This window comes from Sphaerodactylus townsendi, linkage group LG03 (genome assembly GCF_021028975.2).
Source record: "Sphaerodactylus townsendi isolate TG3544 linkage group LG03, MPM_Stown_v2.3, whole genome shotgun sequence".
NCBI lineage: Eukaryota > Metazoa > Chordata > Lepidosauria > Squamata > Sphaerodactylidae > Sphaerodactylus > Sphaerodactylus townsendi.
The window spans coordinates 66,588,037-66,602,851 of NC_059427.1; the positions used below are offsets into that span (position 1 = coordinate 66,588,037).

At 43.1% G+C, this 14,815-nt stretch overlaps 1 protein-coding gene across 7 annotated transcripts; it reads right to left on the reverse strand.

The window, feature by feature from the left end:
* Window positions 1-1,558: 1,558 nt before the first annotated feature.
* Window positions 1,559-13,142, reverse strand: ABHD14A (abhydrolase domain containing 14A). Of its 7 annotated transcripts, XM_048490495.1 has the most exons (6): window positions 12,945-13,032; window positions 10,249-10,326; window positions 8,251-8,527; window positions 6,715-6,833; window positions 5,088-5,323; window positions 1,559-3,350 (listed from the first exon to the last, which is right to left on the reverse strand). In XM_048490495.1, exons 3-6 carry the CDS (start codon window positions 8,520-8,522, stop codon window positions 3,168-3,170), a joined length of 810 nt encoding a protein of 269 aa, XP_048346452.1. In that variant the 5' UTR covers window positions 8,523-8,527; window positions 10,249-10,326; window positions 12,945-13,032; the 3' UTR covers window positions 1,559-3,167. The 7 variants fall into 7 exon arrangements, with proteins under 7 accessions (XP_048346452.1, XP_048346454.1, XP_048346451.1 ...); XM_048490497.1 differs by lacking the exons at window positions 10,249-10,326; window positions 12,945-13,032 and adding an exon at window positions 13,122-13,142; XM_048490494.1 differs by lacking the exon at window positions 10,249-10,326 and having other exon boundaries at window positions 12,945-13,059.
* Between the last annotated feature and the right edge of the window lie 1,673 nt (window positions 13,143-14,815).

Sequence of the window (14,815 nt, forward strand, 5' to 3'; positions counted from 1 at the left end):
GGCTAATTCACAATGTCTATTACTGAGAAGTGTGTCAATATTCAGTGACTACGGACCAGGGCTATTCTACAAGCTCGTACTTCTGCGTCTACAGGGCCTGTGACATAAAACTGGGGTATTTAGCATGGTAAACATTATCAAGAGTAAAGTTGAGGTATACATTTATAACACATAGTGAGTGGACAGAGAGCTCTAAGCAGCCTTGGTGTGAGGGTCACTGCAAAGAGGACAATCCCACATCTCTGCTTTACTGGCTATTGGGTTTACACAATCTTTGTACACAGCCTTGTACAGCAAACATATTCCATATTAAGAGCATATCATCTCTCAGAGCTACCAGAACATATCAACATCTACATACTGCACAATGCCCCTAGCACACTCCTACTCAAAGTTACACCAGAATTTGCCTTTGTAACTCAGAGGCATGAAAGGTTTTCTCATCACATATGCAGGACACTGAAGATAAATCCTGGATGCGGCAGGCTCTGCTCTATTCACAATCAACAAAACAACTATTGCCTAACCAGTCCTTTAATAATTATCTTGAGCATTTATATAAACCTCTTCTAGACTTTGTTGAACTTTGAAAATTAGCCTTATGTCCAAATTCCATCGTGTCTTTGCAAAAAAGAAAGAGCCAAAGCATTGAACTGAAAGCTACACTCTTTCATGTTCTATATGTAAGAAATGTTCTTTTTCCTGGACAGATCAGATGGCCAAAAGGCCTACAAAAGCCCATTTCACCATGTAAAGGTAAATCTCAGTGTCTCTGAAAAGAGCAGGAAATCTCCATGTTCTAGATTATAGATCCAAGCTTCCTTATCTGAGGCACCGTCCCTCTCCCATCGCATTCACAAGTCTGAATGCTTGATTGTGTTGAAATGCTCACCCAGAAAGGTTATGTGAGGGAGTGGTTAAAGATGGACCACTGGAGTAAGACCTCCCCCGCAAACACACATGAAAGAGGCGGCCATCTACTGCATTTATAGGACAGATTTCTCCCTAGCATTAGCTTCAGGTGTTTAGGCCTGAAAGCCAGGGGAAAACTCCTTACTAATTTCATAGACAGTTAAAATCACACTTTTCCAATCCACCCAGTGTATACATTGTGGAAAATAATTCACAGATCTCCCATACTGCCAGCAGTGGACTGAGAAGTAAAAAATGGCCCTGGAGCAAGCCAAGCAGCCAGCAGGGTGCTACCAGAACCAGTGCTACAATAGCCACTCGGCTCAACAGCATTAGTAAGTAGCATCAGTTCACCTCTTGCTTCCTCTTGAAACTGGAAGCACTGCAGAAGTGAGGCATGCTGAGCTGTCGCCAACTGCCATTGTGAATGAAGGGTCTGAGCCCAGTGGCCCCTGAGGCATTAGCAGAGCTGCTGGGAAGTAGCTCTCTAAGGCACAAGGCCACACAACACACAACACTGTGGGTTGCTGCACTACTCATTGACACCTGGAGATACTCAGTATTGTTCAGACAAGCAGTTATAGTAGATCAAGCAAAGCTATAACAGTTTGAAGTCCCTAGCATATGAAATTAACCACAAGTTGACTCAAGTGACCACCTTGTGTCTTATTTGTCTAACAGTGCGAAACAATTCAATCTGAACGATTCAGAGTGCTGAAGAACACGAAAAGAATTCATCTGAAAACATTCGGAGAACTGAGAAGAACAGAAAGCATATTTACAACAACAGAAGAAACATCCTGCCCAATGAGCCATGTGACATTTCACTGGAATAAGGGTACCGGCGAACTTGGTTGTATTATTGTAGCATTGTGGGAATGCCCCAGATCCATATTGGTGCCTTATTCAGAGTGGTATTGTGAAGCCGAATGTCCTTCATGACAGGTGTCCTCAGGTCTTCAGGCACAACGATGTCAGCCACAGTCTCAGTTCAGGTCAGCCTTCAGAAGCTGAACAGCCTGAACTGTAAGATAATGGATCATGTTGATGGCAAAGGATAGTGAGCGAGACACATATGGCCAATTCAGTGCTTCTAATGTGGATGAGCAGAGAGGAAGCCCACTCCAAGATGAGTGGGTGACAGGAAAATCCATTTCAGAAGATGACTGCCAATTATGCGTCCTGCCCAGCAAGGCTTCCTTGCTCCATTTAGTGTGTAGAACAAGCACATATACAGAAATTATTGACAGTTCTGCAATGCTTCAAACCCTAAGAAAGCTTATGACTTTGCGAGCAGGATAAATTATTCTCTTCCCCAACATGTAGGCTGCATTCTCTGGACAACTCATCAGTTCAGTCACCTAATATCCCACTCCCTCTACTTTGAACAATAGCTCATTTAACAATCCCAAACAATCCCCCAAAAAGAAAGCCATTCACATTCAACAACCACCTTACTAGATCTGGAGCCTCAGAAACACATAAATATTTCTGTGTATGTGTGTCTGTTTGAGGGGGAAGGGGCTGGAAGAAAAACATTTAAATATGGATTTTTAAAAGAATTCCCTAAAGGCATCCATGCCAATTCTAAAACCACTTCCTTACGCCCAGACATTCCAGATAAGGTCAGTCACATGCATATGCTCTCTCTCTCTCCCTCTCACACACATACACACACAGGGACAATCATTAATACACCAGGTCTCATTCCATCAATGGATGAGTTCTAGAAGGTGCCATCCAAGAAAAAGGTGGGATGTAAGTTAACAAGCAGATGAGAACTTAAGCCTTACAGCAGGAGTGTAGAAGTCCGCTGATGATAGAGAAGTGATACCTCAGCACTCCGAAAATGGCTTGTGCTCCTGAAATAAGACACTGGAGCCACATCTTCATCAAGAGAGATCAGCTCTTAAACAGGATCAGAGGCTGACCCTGAAGCACATACTGAATTCTCCAGACTCCTTTGTAACAGACAGCTTCAGGGAAAAAGGAGCCATTCTACTCCATTTGCCCCTTGATCCAATTTTTCTGCTTAAGACTGCAGGATTTAGCCAGTCAAGCCTGGAAACAGACATACTGGAAATAGCCCCTCAAGCAAGCAGTGAAAAGCTCCTCCCATGAACAGTGGTCAAAACCCGCAGCCCTTTAAATATGGAGTAACAGATTCAAACACACAGCACCCCAGTCATGTAGGTACAGACTGTCTTCTGCCTGCCCCCTCAAGAAGATGGCAGGGTAAAGAGGGCTCCACACAGTCAATTGAGTTCACCCAGGAAATTCAGGAGCGCCTTGTGGAACTCTTGAGGTTTATCAAGGTAACAGGCATGGCCAGCTCCGGGCAACATGACCACTCTGGACTTGGGTATCTGTTGAAGGCTTTGCAGAGACTGAAGCCCCAGGGAAGTATCATGCTCTCCATAAATAATCAAAGTTGGAGTCTAGAAAGATCAAAACATTAATACATTAGGAATATCCTCAAGCAGTTTTTTACCAGATCCTGCAGGCAGGTTTTTGAAAGACCCACAGAATATACTCAATGTGCCTTTTTCCCATGATGGAAATATGCAAACCAGCATCTATAAAAACAAATAAAGCAGTCCAGGGACTGTTGAAAATAAAATAAAATAAAATAGGGACAACACTAAAACTAAGCTAATATATAGTGCTGGGAACCAGCAGAAATGGAAAGATAAGCAAAACTTAAACCTAACCAACATCATTAAAAAACTGAGAAAATATATGATTTGTACTGACAGCAAACAAACAATGAGAGTTTTCTTGGTTGGGAGCTGCATAGAAGGAAGGCCAAAGTTGTAAAGACCCTGCAATGCACTCTTAGTTTGTATCTTAGAGAAAGATAACATCAAGGCACAGGAAAGCACACACTGGGAGACAGTGGAGATTGTGCGAACAGAGTGCTTTGCTACCCTACAGGAACACCTATATGCCCAGCTTATATGCCCAGCCTATACATAAACACTGTACATCATTCATGAGATTCAAATCTTCTAGTAATATAAAGCTAATCAGTATTATCTCTATATTGCAGATGAAAGGGAGAGTCCTGAAATTGAGGAGTGGCTTCCCAAAAACCACCTTGTAGAGCCTGTGGCACAGAAAGGATTTGATCCAAGAACTTCATTATTTGGAATGTAGCCATTACATTACATAGCAGCTCCCTCACAAGGAGAAATGATTAGGTCCAGCAAATGCATGAACTATGAGTGCACTACAACAGTGTCCATCTCCACCAGCTTCTCTCTTGCAGGGTTTTAAGAACAGAGTAACTGCTCCTCAAATCATCTGCTTTTGCCTTACTTTCTTCCAGTTCTGTTTCTCTTTCCTAGTTCACCATAATGTACAGTGTCATGGGACCACGTCACGTGACACGAAGATGCCTGCTGCTGAGAAATATACATGCTAGCATTCATTCAGGGGGAGGTAGGAGTGCTGGGAACCAGGTCTCTCTAGCAGGAACACATGATTACAGATTTATTCTAAACTTGAACTTAATTTGGAAAAGGTTTCACTGCAGCAGTTGACAAGTGAAAAGATATAAACATATACAAAAGCAAGATTATAAGGAAGAGATGAATAAGCGTGACTGATAGAACAATGCTGTCCCTGCTGTACTCTACAACAGGGTTTCCCTCTAAAACTCAGGCAGAAAAAATTATACAAATGAAACAAGCTGGCATGCATTTCATTACATGATGTTACTGTTTATTTAAAGGACTGAAGGCTTCAGAGTGGACGGCAGGGGGCACAGTAAGAATGGAAAGGACAGATGTTGGCTGTCCAGAAACAGAGCTGAGGGGGAAAAAAGTAGCCTTGCTACAGTTCAAAGCCATTGAATGTGGGGAATAAAAAAATTCCATTGATTTCTGGTCTTTCAACCCTTATCCACACATTCCAATGTTCTTCTGAGTTGTGTATGTTTTTTTTTACTTTTCCCAGATGCCGAATGACATTCTAGATACTGGACTCATAGTGCACCATGGCGAATGGGTGATTTTTTCCCCTGTGCAGGCACCACAGCTGCAGTATATCCCTGTTCACCCTTTCCCACCTCCCCACTAGAATTACAGGCTAAAGCTGGCTCTGCAATACTCTTATCAAATGAGCTCTGGACTACAGCAGCAAGTGGCTCCACGGCACTGCTCTAAACCGCATACCTGGACTTGTTGATACTGTTGAGTAGTGAAGTCCTTGGTGCCCACTGGTGCAATGGGCACAAAGCCCTTCAGTTGCTCCCCACTGGCCAGAAGGAATGGGATGGCATAGCGGCCGCTCATGGATGAACTTATCAGAACAGGCCTTTGCAACTTTAGCTCTTTGAAGATTTGCTGCAGAAAGGCCACACGACTCTGTGCTGTCTCCAAAGTGCTTGAACGTGAGGTGTCTCCATAGCCTGGAGAGAAACATAAGGAACTGGGTTACTGGATGGCAAGGAAACTACAAACAACGGAATTATTCTAGCAAAGAACCAGCAAAGTGATTCTATGCGCTAACTTTCACTCACTCCCGCCCCAAGAAGTAAAGAAATCAATACTTTGGACAAGTTCATCATACTAATGTCCTTAGTCATCATAAATGCTTACTTTCCTGCTTTAAACTATATTTAAAGGAAAGAATAAGAATAGAGTGGGACTTCCTTTTTCTTATTTTATGGTTTCAGGAAGGCGGCAGAAGTGCTGGTTCATGGACACAGGAGGGGCAGTGACTACAATATACTATTATTTTGCCAGTTATTCACATTCTGCAGACCTGGTTTGGTTAGTGGTGAGGACTGTGAATCATAAGACAGGAAATCTCTGTTTCATATATCAGTTTGTGAATTCACTAGGTGGCCTTAGGAGAGTCACTGTCTTGTAGTCGCACTGTTGTTGGCTCAAAAGATGTTATAACACTAAGTACTACAGTTCTATTGGAAAGAAAGAGCACCAACATGAAGTGGAATTATTCCAAGTCACAGAGCCACAGAATTTGCTGCAAAATGCAAAGCTAAGGTTTGTTCCTTGAAACAAAGGCTCTAGGGAGCTGATGGTGCAGGGTTCTAATTATTCAAGAGGAAAAATGACATGACTCTGTTGCTATTTAAAGTCACTTCTAACCTGCACCTCCTAACAATCAGACTGAGTAGACTTGGCCATTTAGCTCAAATGACTCAGCTAGGCATTAGAGAGTCTTTTCCTGGTTCCCATTTATTGGTAATTAGCAGCCATCTTATACAGTTATGCAAGCCAAACCTTCATAGTCTAGTTCCACCATGTCTCCAAGGCAATGAGTTACTATGACAAAGAATCCCTGAGCAGGGACTGAGTATTGTCCCTTAGTAAACACCAAGTGTAATCTGAAAGAGGATTATATCCAAGAAATATGGGCAGTACTGTGCTTCATTATGCTGCTGGGCACACAGCCTCCAGAAAACACAGTACTAAGAAATAAGCCAGCCAGACTAGTAAAGGACAAATGAAGGCTTAGGGGGTTCTCCAGAGTCCCTCTCATTAAACACCTCAGCCACTTTCTCACCAATATGAATGGCAAAGCTGGACTCGTCTTACTGTTGGGTTACACTGGGAAGGTGGAGGTTAAAAAACCCTTTGCCTGTGTGACCTGATTGGGGTAGAAATGATTTTGTGGGCTATGGCTACTGTGGCTGGCCCATAAACCCTTGCTCAACGCCCCAGTTAAAATTAACGTACCAACTAAGCAATTGCATTATGTTTTTGCTTGGTTATTCTTGACTTCAGTCTAAGAACATATACAACTGAACATGAGCTTCAAACAGCTCATTCTTACCAGGCAAATCAATGGCTATTGCACGATGCCCACTACCAGAGAGCAAAGCCAATGTCCCCAATTCCTCCCATGTTTTGGAAGTGAAGGACTGGCCGTGCAGGAAGATGACCTCCAGCCTACTAAGAAAAACAGAACATTCAGAGAAAGCCTGTGGACTCCTGTAGAGAAACAAAATAGGGTCCATCCCCCCAACATAAAGTTATTATTATTAAATTATTATTATTAGCTCAGATCAGTCCTTGGCAGTGGAAATAGATGTGTACTCCAATACTAGAGAGAAGGAGTACACAGTCTAGAACAGGGGTAGGGAACCTGCGGCTCTCCAGATGTTCAGGAACTACAATTCCCATCAGCCCCTACCAGCATGGCCAATTGGCCATGCTGACAGAGGCTGATGGGAATTGTAGTTCCTGAACATCTGGAGAGCCGCAGGTTCCCTACCCCTGGTCTAGAACAAAACAATAATGGGGAAAGGAAAGGGCATAGGATTACAGGAAATTGCTGTGTGGAACAAGAAAGGCTTGTTTGCTTTCTCCAAGTTTTCCATTTCAATTTTTAGAAGGTTATACAAGCACTCATGCTGTACTGGTACAGCAGTAAACATTCAAGGGGGAAAAATTCAGCATTTTAAATGATGTGGGCACGAGGAAGAAGCACATGGATTGTCCGCAATGATGTCACAGACATTCACCCACATTAACCCATGGCACCCATACAGCTAATACAGAGAACCTTCCATTGCTAATAAATGGTACTTGGGGGATGGGGAATTTTAAATTTTCCCATTGATGGAAACATTATTCTTTCCTTTCGGAAAATAAGACTTCTCTGCAATGTATGCTAACAGTCAAATATTCAAACCTCCTGCAACAGTTCAGCAGAACTTCACGTTTATTGTGAAAGAAACTTGTGTCTTTAAAAGCCTACAGGTCAATATAACGAAGGATGAGAGAAGTTCCAGCATCACCAAGACTCAATCCAAGCTATTGCAGTTTTCAACTGTTGTCCTCTTTGCAGTGAAGGTAAATAATATGGAGCAACTGACCCAGAGGTCAGTGGTAGATTTCAACCTGGCATAATAAGTGGACAGGTAAGGTGTATTTAACCTGCTCACCAATTGGTCTTTTGCAGTAACCTGTGAAATGCTGTCACTTGGGAAAAATTCAAGTAAGCTAATTCTAGGAGTCACTAAGAATCAGGGGGGAAAATAAGATGCCACCAGAGCCATTTCTAGTAGTTAGGGCACTGGCTTATTAAAAATATTAGCCATTAAAAGTGACCAGCATCCAAGTGCTAGATCATCAGAAACCACATCCCCAACTGTGAACCTTTGGCGTAGTGTTGTTGGGCTATACAAAAAAAGTTTATCAATGTTTGTTTCCCCTTAGTAATCTTCTTACCCAGCCACAGACATCCCTGACTTTACACTCCCAAAGACTCACCAGAACGACAATCCAGGCCATCACAATAGGTATACTTGAAGAACACAAAGTCTATTTTATGTCCTTCAGACCTGGAGGCCGGAGGGCAACTTACCTTTCAGTGCTGGCAGCCCCGTCTTTCTGTACCAGTATAGCTTCTCTAAAGAAAACAGAAGGGTTCTGCAAGACTGTCCCTGTCAGGATGGTGACATTGCTGATGCTTGGACCTTTCTTCATATCTTCCTCCACAGCTAGTGGCTTGGGGATGTCTACGGAAGACGTAAATCTCTCGGGTTGGATCACAGGAAGTAGGAGGTACAGGACAAAAGTAACAAGAACTCCGAGTACCAAAAGACCCAGCCTGTTCCGGATCAAATTCACAGTCATCTTTTCTGAAAGAGTTTGAGAGAGAGAACCACTGGGATCAGAGAACTTGACCAGGGACTGCCTGGTAGACCAACAAGGCCAGTGAATTCCATTCACCAGTAAAAACTGCAGGATCCACAAAAGGACAAGACATGCAAAGTATTAAGAGGACTATGGTCAAGGGATACTTTGCAAGTACAGTGTATGTTTTAAAAAAATAATCCATCACTTGATTTCAGGTGACAGTAGGAACTGATACTCCCCCCAGCTCTTGACCCCCACCACACACCCATTTTAGGCCTCCCAGAGTCAGATAAAGTAATTCTTCTTTTAAACTGTAGTGATTTTAATGGTTGTCTCACAGTGGCAAAGTTCCTGACCGAAGTCTGTAAATTGAACTCTTGATCAATGTGAAGTTATCTTTACTATTTTAACTGTATTTTAAATTAGTCTGTTTTGTATGCCAATAAAGGCTTTCGAATCGAATCAAGCTCCTGCATAACAGGTAAAAATGCTGATTAACCCGTGAAGCTGCCTAAAACGGACAGCCTGATAGGGGTCTATCAAGGTCAACATTGTCTGTTCTGATTGACAGCAGCTCTTCAGAACTTCAGAACATATTTTAGATATTGTCCACTGCCTGATCTTTTCGCCTAGAGATGTCAGCAATTGCATCCATTACTATGTGCAAAGCAGATACTCCATCCCTGAGTCATGGGTGCCCTGCATTCAGAAATGAATTATTTCCCCCATCCCAATTACTACATTTCCATGGTAATAAAGACAGAAATTCTACAGGTAAAGCTTGTCAGGCAGATATTAAAGCCTCAGGAGACTTCTAAGTCAAGTTCATTATTTTTTTCTGACCTTCCCAATGACCTAGAGTACACACAAGACTGCAATTTCTGCAATTTCCTAGCATTTTCTTTTTTCCAAACTGCTCCATTTTTTAGGCCCCAGTGACATTCACGATGACACAACTTTCCTTTAAGTTCACACACACACACCTTTGGTATCTGCTTCTGCAGCTAAACCAAAAGCACTCTCAGCTGATTCTAAGACAAGAATTGACATGCATTTTATGGTCCTTTGGTGCCAAAGCCAAGTTAGGTATGGACAAACTTAGACTCCTTCTTTTACTTCTACTTTTTTTTTTAAGTCCTTAGACTCTGCAGCCCAGTTACCATTAAAAAGAGGGAAGTCTCTGCTGGGTTTATTGGCCTCTCACATATCCAAATATGTCTGATTCTCACAGTAGGAGAATAAAGATAATCAAACCCACCCCACACATCTCCTAAAACTATAAAAAAAACACATACAACAAAATCCATTGTTGGGTTGTTGTTGTTGTTTTTGATAGAGATACAGATTTTACTTGCAGAGATGAGGACAGAAGATGCACATGAACTTATGAAGCTAACTTGCACTGAATCAGACCCTTTGACTATTGAAGTCAGTACTGACTACCCTCACTGGCAGTGGCTCTCCAGGGTCTGAAGTACTCACCTACTATCTGATTCTTTTAACTGCAGGTGCCAGGGATGTAAATTGGATTCTCTATCCAAAGCCATTCCCCATTCTTACTTAGTTATAGCTAAAGACATGCCCTTGGGGATCCATGAAAAACCTGCTTAGAGAGCAAAGAGGTATTGCACATTATGGACATCAGTTCCAACTACCTGAAAACATCTTAGATAAGCATCTGGGCTAGGAGCTGATCTGAAGACAGTAAGCATCACTTGCTTACTTTTTATGTTCACATATATTAGGAACTACCGTCTTGATGTATTTCACTGGTTTACAATGACACAGTTTCTCCACTGCCCTGAAATTAACAAGGAGGAAAAGGCAATCAGAGTGAAGGTTTTCCCCACTATCACAGTTATGTTCAGGGCCTGCAAACAAGGAAACAATAAGCTGCCTTGAGACCAACACTGTACATCATTAAATGAAACCAGGTAATCAGCCATTTGCTTCGGATGAGGTTACCAAGACCCCAAACATTCAAAAGCACGTTCAGTTTTTCATAAGGGTGATTTAATGCCTTTTTAAAAAAATTATATTTGCAAGAGATTTGAACTGCCATTAAGGTATCAAAAGCTGTGCTTTTTTTTCTGTGTTGCGAAGTACCTGGTAATGTAGAAGCAAATACTATTTAGTGCATAGTTGGCTACTTCTGTTTCTACTTCACACAGAATCACTTTTGAACACAAATATGTTCTCCTCAAAGTCACTAATTTTATGAAAGATTAACTGATTCAGCAATAAAAAGGATGGAATTTTGGATGTGGTCTATTGCCTTTTGTTTAAAGAGGGCCAGTAAATTTTTCCCATCACCATGGCTTTCACCCTAGATATGTGGTATCTCTTGCATCAAAGTTGCCTTAGGCTGTTCTTAAGTGAAAAGCAATACAAGAAAAATACATAGATGAAGAACTAGCATAATCAACCTATGGAAAGCAAAAAAAGAAAATCAACACTCAGGCCTTCTTGTCAGACATGAATCCCATATACAGCTTTTGTTGAGGAGGAAAAACCAGACGGCTGCCATATTGTCATAAAAGCACAGGGAATGACAACAATTTAAGTAGAGGCTCTATTCAGGAAGAGGACTGGATACAGTAGGTGTGCCCAGACACAAGACATTTGGTACGGTATAAAAGCCTAATTAATAATAAAAAAAAAAGACTGGATATTCAGGGCTCAAGACTGGCATAGAGAACTAGGTGCCCTGTCCATTTGGGTAAATTATCCTATTAACAAGAGACTGCTTGATACTAGAAGGGACCAATAATCCCTCATTCCTTGAGATGACACAGCACAGATGTGGGTGGGCTGAGGTCAGGAAAGAAGGATATCTTATGTCCCTGGAAGTCTGCAGACTGGGAAGCCTTCAGTATTCTCAGTCGATGCCTTAAATCAAAGAGCGTTATTAGTACAGTACCGCCATTACCCTCCTGGATATTCCTTGCTGGGAGACGGTATGCATTTTCTATACAGACAGGAGCTGCTATCCCATTTAAGTCCAAGGCAGCTGGCACTAGATTTTCTATGAATGGAATGAGATTTACATCTTTGACAGCTGCTGGGACACCAGTGATCCTCAAGTTCCGAGCTCGCACTTTGTTCTTTAGGGTCTCCAGCCTGCAGTCTACCATCTGGTGTCCTGCTGCCAGCTCTCTCATCAGAGTAGAGTGCTTTACTACACAACCTTGGGTGGACACCATCTTTGCTTCCAGAGATACTACCCTGTGGTCTGTGTCTTCCAGGTGCTTCTCAAACTTCGCCAACTCAGATGAGAGAGAAATCAGGTCTTGGCCAAAGGAACCCTGTTCAGTTATAATTTGTTCCAACAAATCTTCTATTGAATTTGCTGCATTTGGCAAGAGGCAAACACGGCGAGGTTGGTTGCAGTCTGACATCTCCATTACTGTGTTGGGCTTTGGACATCTCTGAAAATCAGCCATTCTTTAATTCCCTCTCAGGAAAGAGGAGACATTAACACCTCCACCAAGTAACCGAGACTGTACAATTCCTGCTGGGACAAGCTCATGGTTTCCCAGAGCTCTTGGCTGGTTTAAATGTACCAGGACGCACCCTTGTTTACAAGCCGTTTTGCCTCCTTACTATGTACACACCTTCCTTTCTCCATCCTCCAACAGCATCACAGGCACTTTAAAAAGGCTACTTCCAATGGGATGGAACAACATTTAAGCTCCTCCATTTGACAAGCAAGAGCAAAAGAGTGCATTAAGAACTCACTGATCCACACCAATAATACATCCCTCCTCCAGCACCATCAACCCCGCCGCCGCCGCCACAAGTTTTAGCTGGCAGACCCATCCTATTCAGGTCCAGCCACTGGTACTCAGAAGCCCAAAGGACCCAATTTTCTTTCTGCATATATATACATCCAATTCTTCATCTCTCGGTCACCACTGGTTCAGAATATGATGTTTGGTCAGAATTTCAAGAAGAGGAAACATAATGGAATTGGAAGTGAGAATTCTTGCTAAAAAGATTTATGGGGAAGAACAAAAGGGTAATATTTCCTTTACGCTGCCCGATTAAAATACTCGTTTCCCCCATTAAACACTGAGGAGAAAGCTAAACGTAATATCCACATAAAGTATGCACACGACACTTGGCCACCTGGCTTCCTTTCTCAGCCTCGAACCAGGGCCTCAGAGAAGGAGCAATTCCCCAGCCCTTGCTTTCCACCCCCGCCCGTAAGGCAGGCCGCTGACCTGACCAGCCCCAGCCCGAGACCCAGGCCGCCAAACATCTCGCCCACCTCCTTCTCCTCTGCAGCCAATGCGAGGTAGCCTCTGCCAACCAGCCATTGACTTTGCAGAGGGTCGGCCATCCCAGTGACAACAACGCGCCCTACACTGAGCTCCTCCCAGCAAGGCAATGCGGGCCCGGTCGGCCGGCCGATAGTACCTGCGCTTTAGTAGCAGCAGCAGCCGCCGCCGCAACAGCTGGATCCGGCCGCTCTCTCTCCCTCCGCCCCTCTCCTGTCCCTCTTGCCTGCTTCTTGGCGCTGAGCGGGCGGCGACACAGCAAATCCCTCCCCGCAGCCTCCGCGGCCGACCAATCCGAGCGCGTATCCCCACCTACCGGCCGATGGAGGCACTGCGTTTCTCTCAGGCCGCAGGAAGGCAGGAGGCGTGGTCGTAGCTCTTGACGTCAGGGCCTGCAAGAGGTGGGGGAAGGCGATGGTGAGCGGGAGAACGAAGCAACCAGAGAAAGAGTGAAGAAGCCCTTCTCTTTTCTCCCCTCCCGCATCAATCTTCTAATTCAGACTCTGAATTTTGCACAACCAAAGGGAATTTGAGCTCAGTGGCAGAGCATCTCCTTTGCCTGCAGAAGGTCCATTTCCATTTCCCTGCACTGTCAGCCTGTCTACCTGATTTACTGCCAATCAAAGTAAAGAATACTGGCCTTGATACATCAGTGATCTGACTCAAAGTAGTTTCATGTGTTCAATATAATTCACATTGTAAACTTCCAAGACAGCCCGCTGCTGACCTAAGGGTGGCATTCAAAGTAAATGACTCCCTAGAGGCTGGATAGGGACATAAGGTTATTATCTCACTACATGTGCATTTCCCACCCATAAACAGTTCTTCTCTGTTCTAATGTATCTTTGCATCCTGTCTCCCTCCTTTGCGACGCTCCTCCTACCTTTTGACTGATAAATGGTCTCAAGGATTTCCATTCCTACTTGTATCTGATGAAGGCAGCCTTGACTCTTCACAGCTCATACCCTGGAAATCTTGTTGGTCTTTATGGCACTACTGAACTTGAATCTTGCTCTTCTACTTCAGACCAATATGTTTACCTGCCTGAAATTAACAATTCATCTCAATCAGTTGGAACTACAAGTTGCATATAATTCTCTAATTGGTTTGTCTATATTTTCCTCAGTCTGGGTAATAACTGGCTCAGTGGTGATTTTCAGTTGAAAAAGATTTTTAGCAGGAGAAAGAGAATTAGCCCCACATCACCTACTCTGGCCTTCCCCTTCAAAGTACAGTTCTCGTGGCTGCAGTCTTTTGAAAGAAAGTTGCGAAAAAGAATCAAGTCAGCAAGCACATGTGATGAAGGAGAGCTGACCACAGATCTCCTGATTTTAGCTGTTGGAGGCTGCAGGTACGATCAGGGAAACAGTTGGGAAAGGGAAATGTGTGCTGTTGGTATTTTTAAAAAAGTAATCCTGGAGGAATGAGATCTGATCTTAGATCTCAGAAGGTAAGCAGTGTCAACCCTGGTTTACTTGGATGGGAGCCCACCAAGGCCAGCTGGATTGGAATAGGACTTGTTGAGCATGTCTAGGAATCTGCAGTTCTATAGTAAATCTGAAGTTCTGATATCTACTTGTTTTCGGCTTAGGGTTAGATCTGAATTGGATTCTGAGGAAACAGGCTTAGCGTTTCTCTCTTTGTACATTACTCAATAGAATATGCTTAGTTATGAATGTAGTCATCTGTTTGAATCTTTAACAGAAATTTCTTAAGTGGTTCATGATAATTTCCTACTGGATGCTAGAATCAAGAGAGTCTATGTAGAAACATCAGATCAGTGTGATATTTTAATTAATGATCGCTTTCAAGGGCAAATTTGTTACATATTTTATTTTATGTGTTTATACCCTGCCTAACCCAAAGTAGCTTACATCGTTCTCCTCTTCTTCATTTCACAACAGCCCTGTGAAGTAGGTTAGACTAAAAGAATGTGACTGGGCCAAGGCTACCCAGCAAGCTTCCATGGCACAAGTGCGGATTCAAACCTGCGTTTTCCAGATACTGATA

What these genes read in the sequence shown, in the direction of transcription:
- ABHD14A (XM_048490491.1), bottom strand. Translation starts at nt 12,844, where the DNA reads ATGGCTGGTTGGCAGAGGCTACCTCGCATTGGCTGCAGAGGAGAAGGA. An exon ending in TGGCTGCAGAGGAGAAGGAG is followed by an intron (nt 8,528 to 12,795) that starts GTGGGCGAGATG and finishes AAACTCTTTCAG; the next exon opens with AAAAGATGACTGTGAATTTG. An exon ending in AACAGTATCAACAAGTCCAG is followed by an intron (nt 3,351 to 5,087) that starts GTATGCGGTTTA and finishes TGATCTTTCTAG; the next exon opens with ACTCCAACTTTGATTATTTA.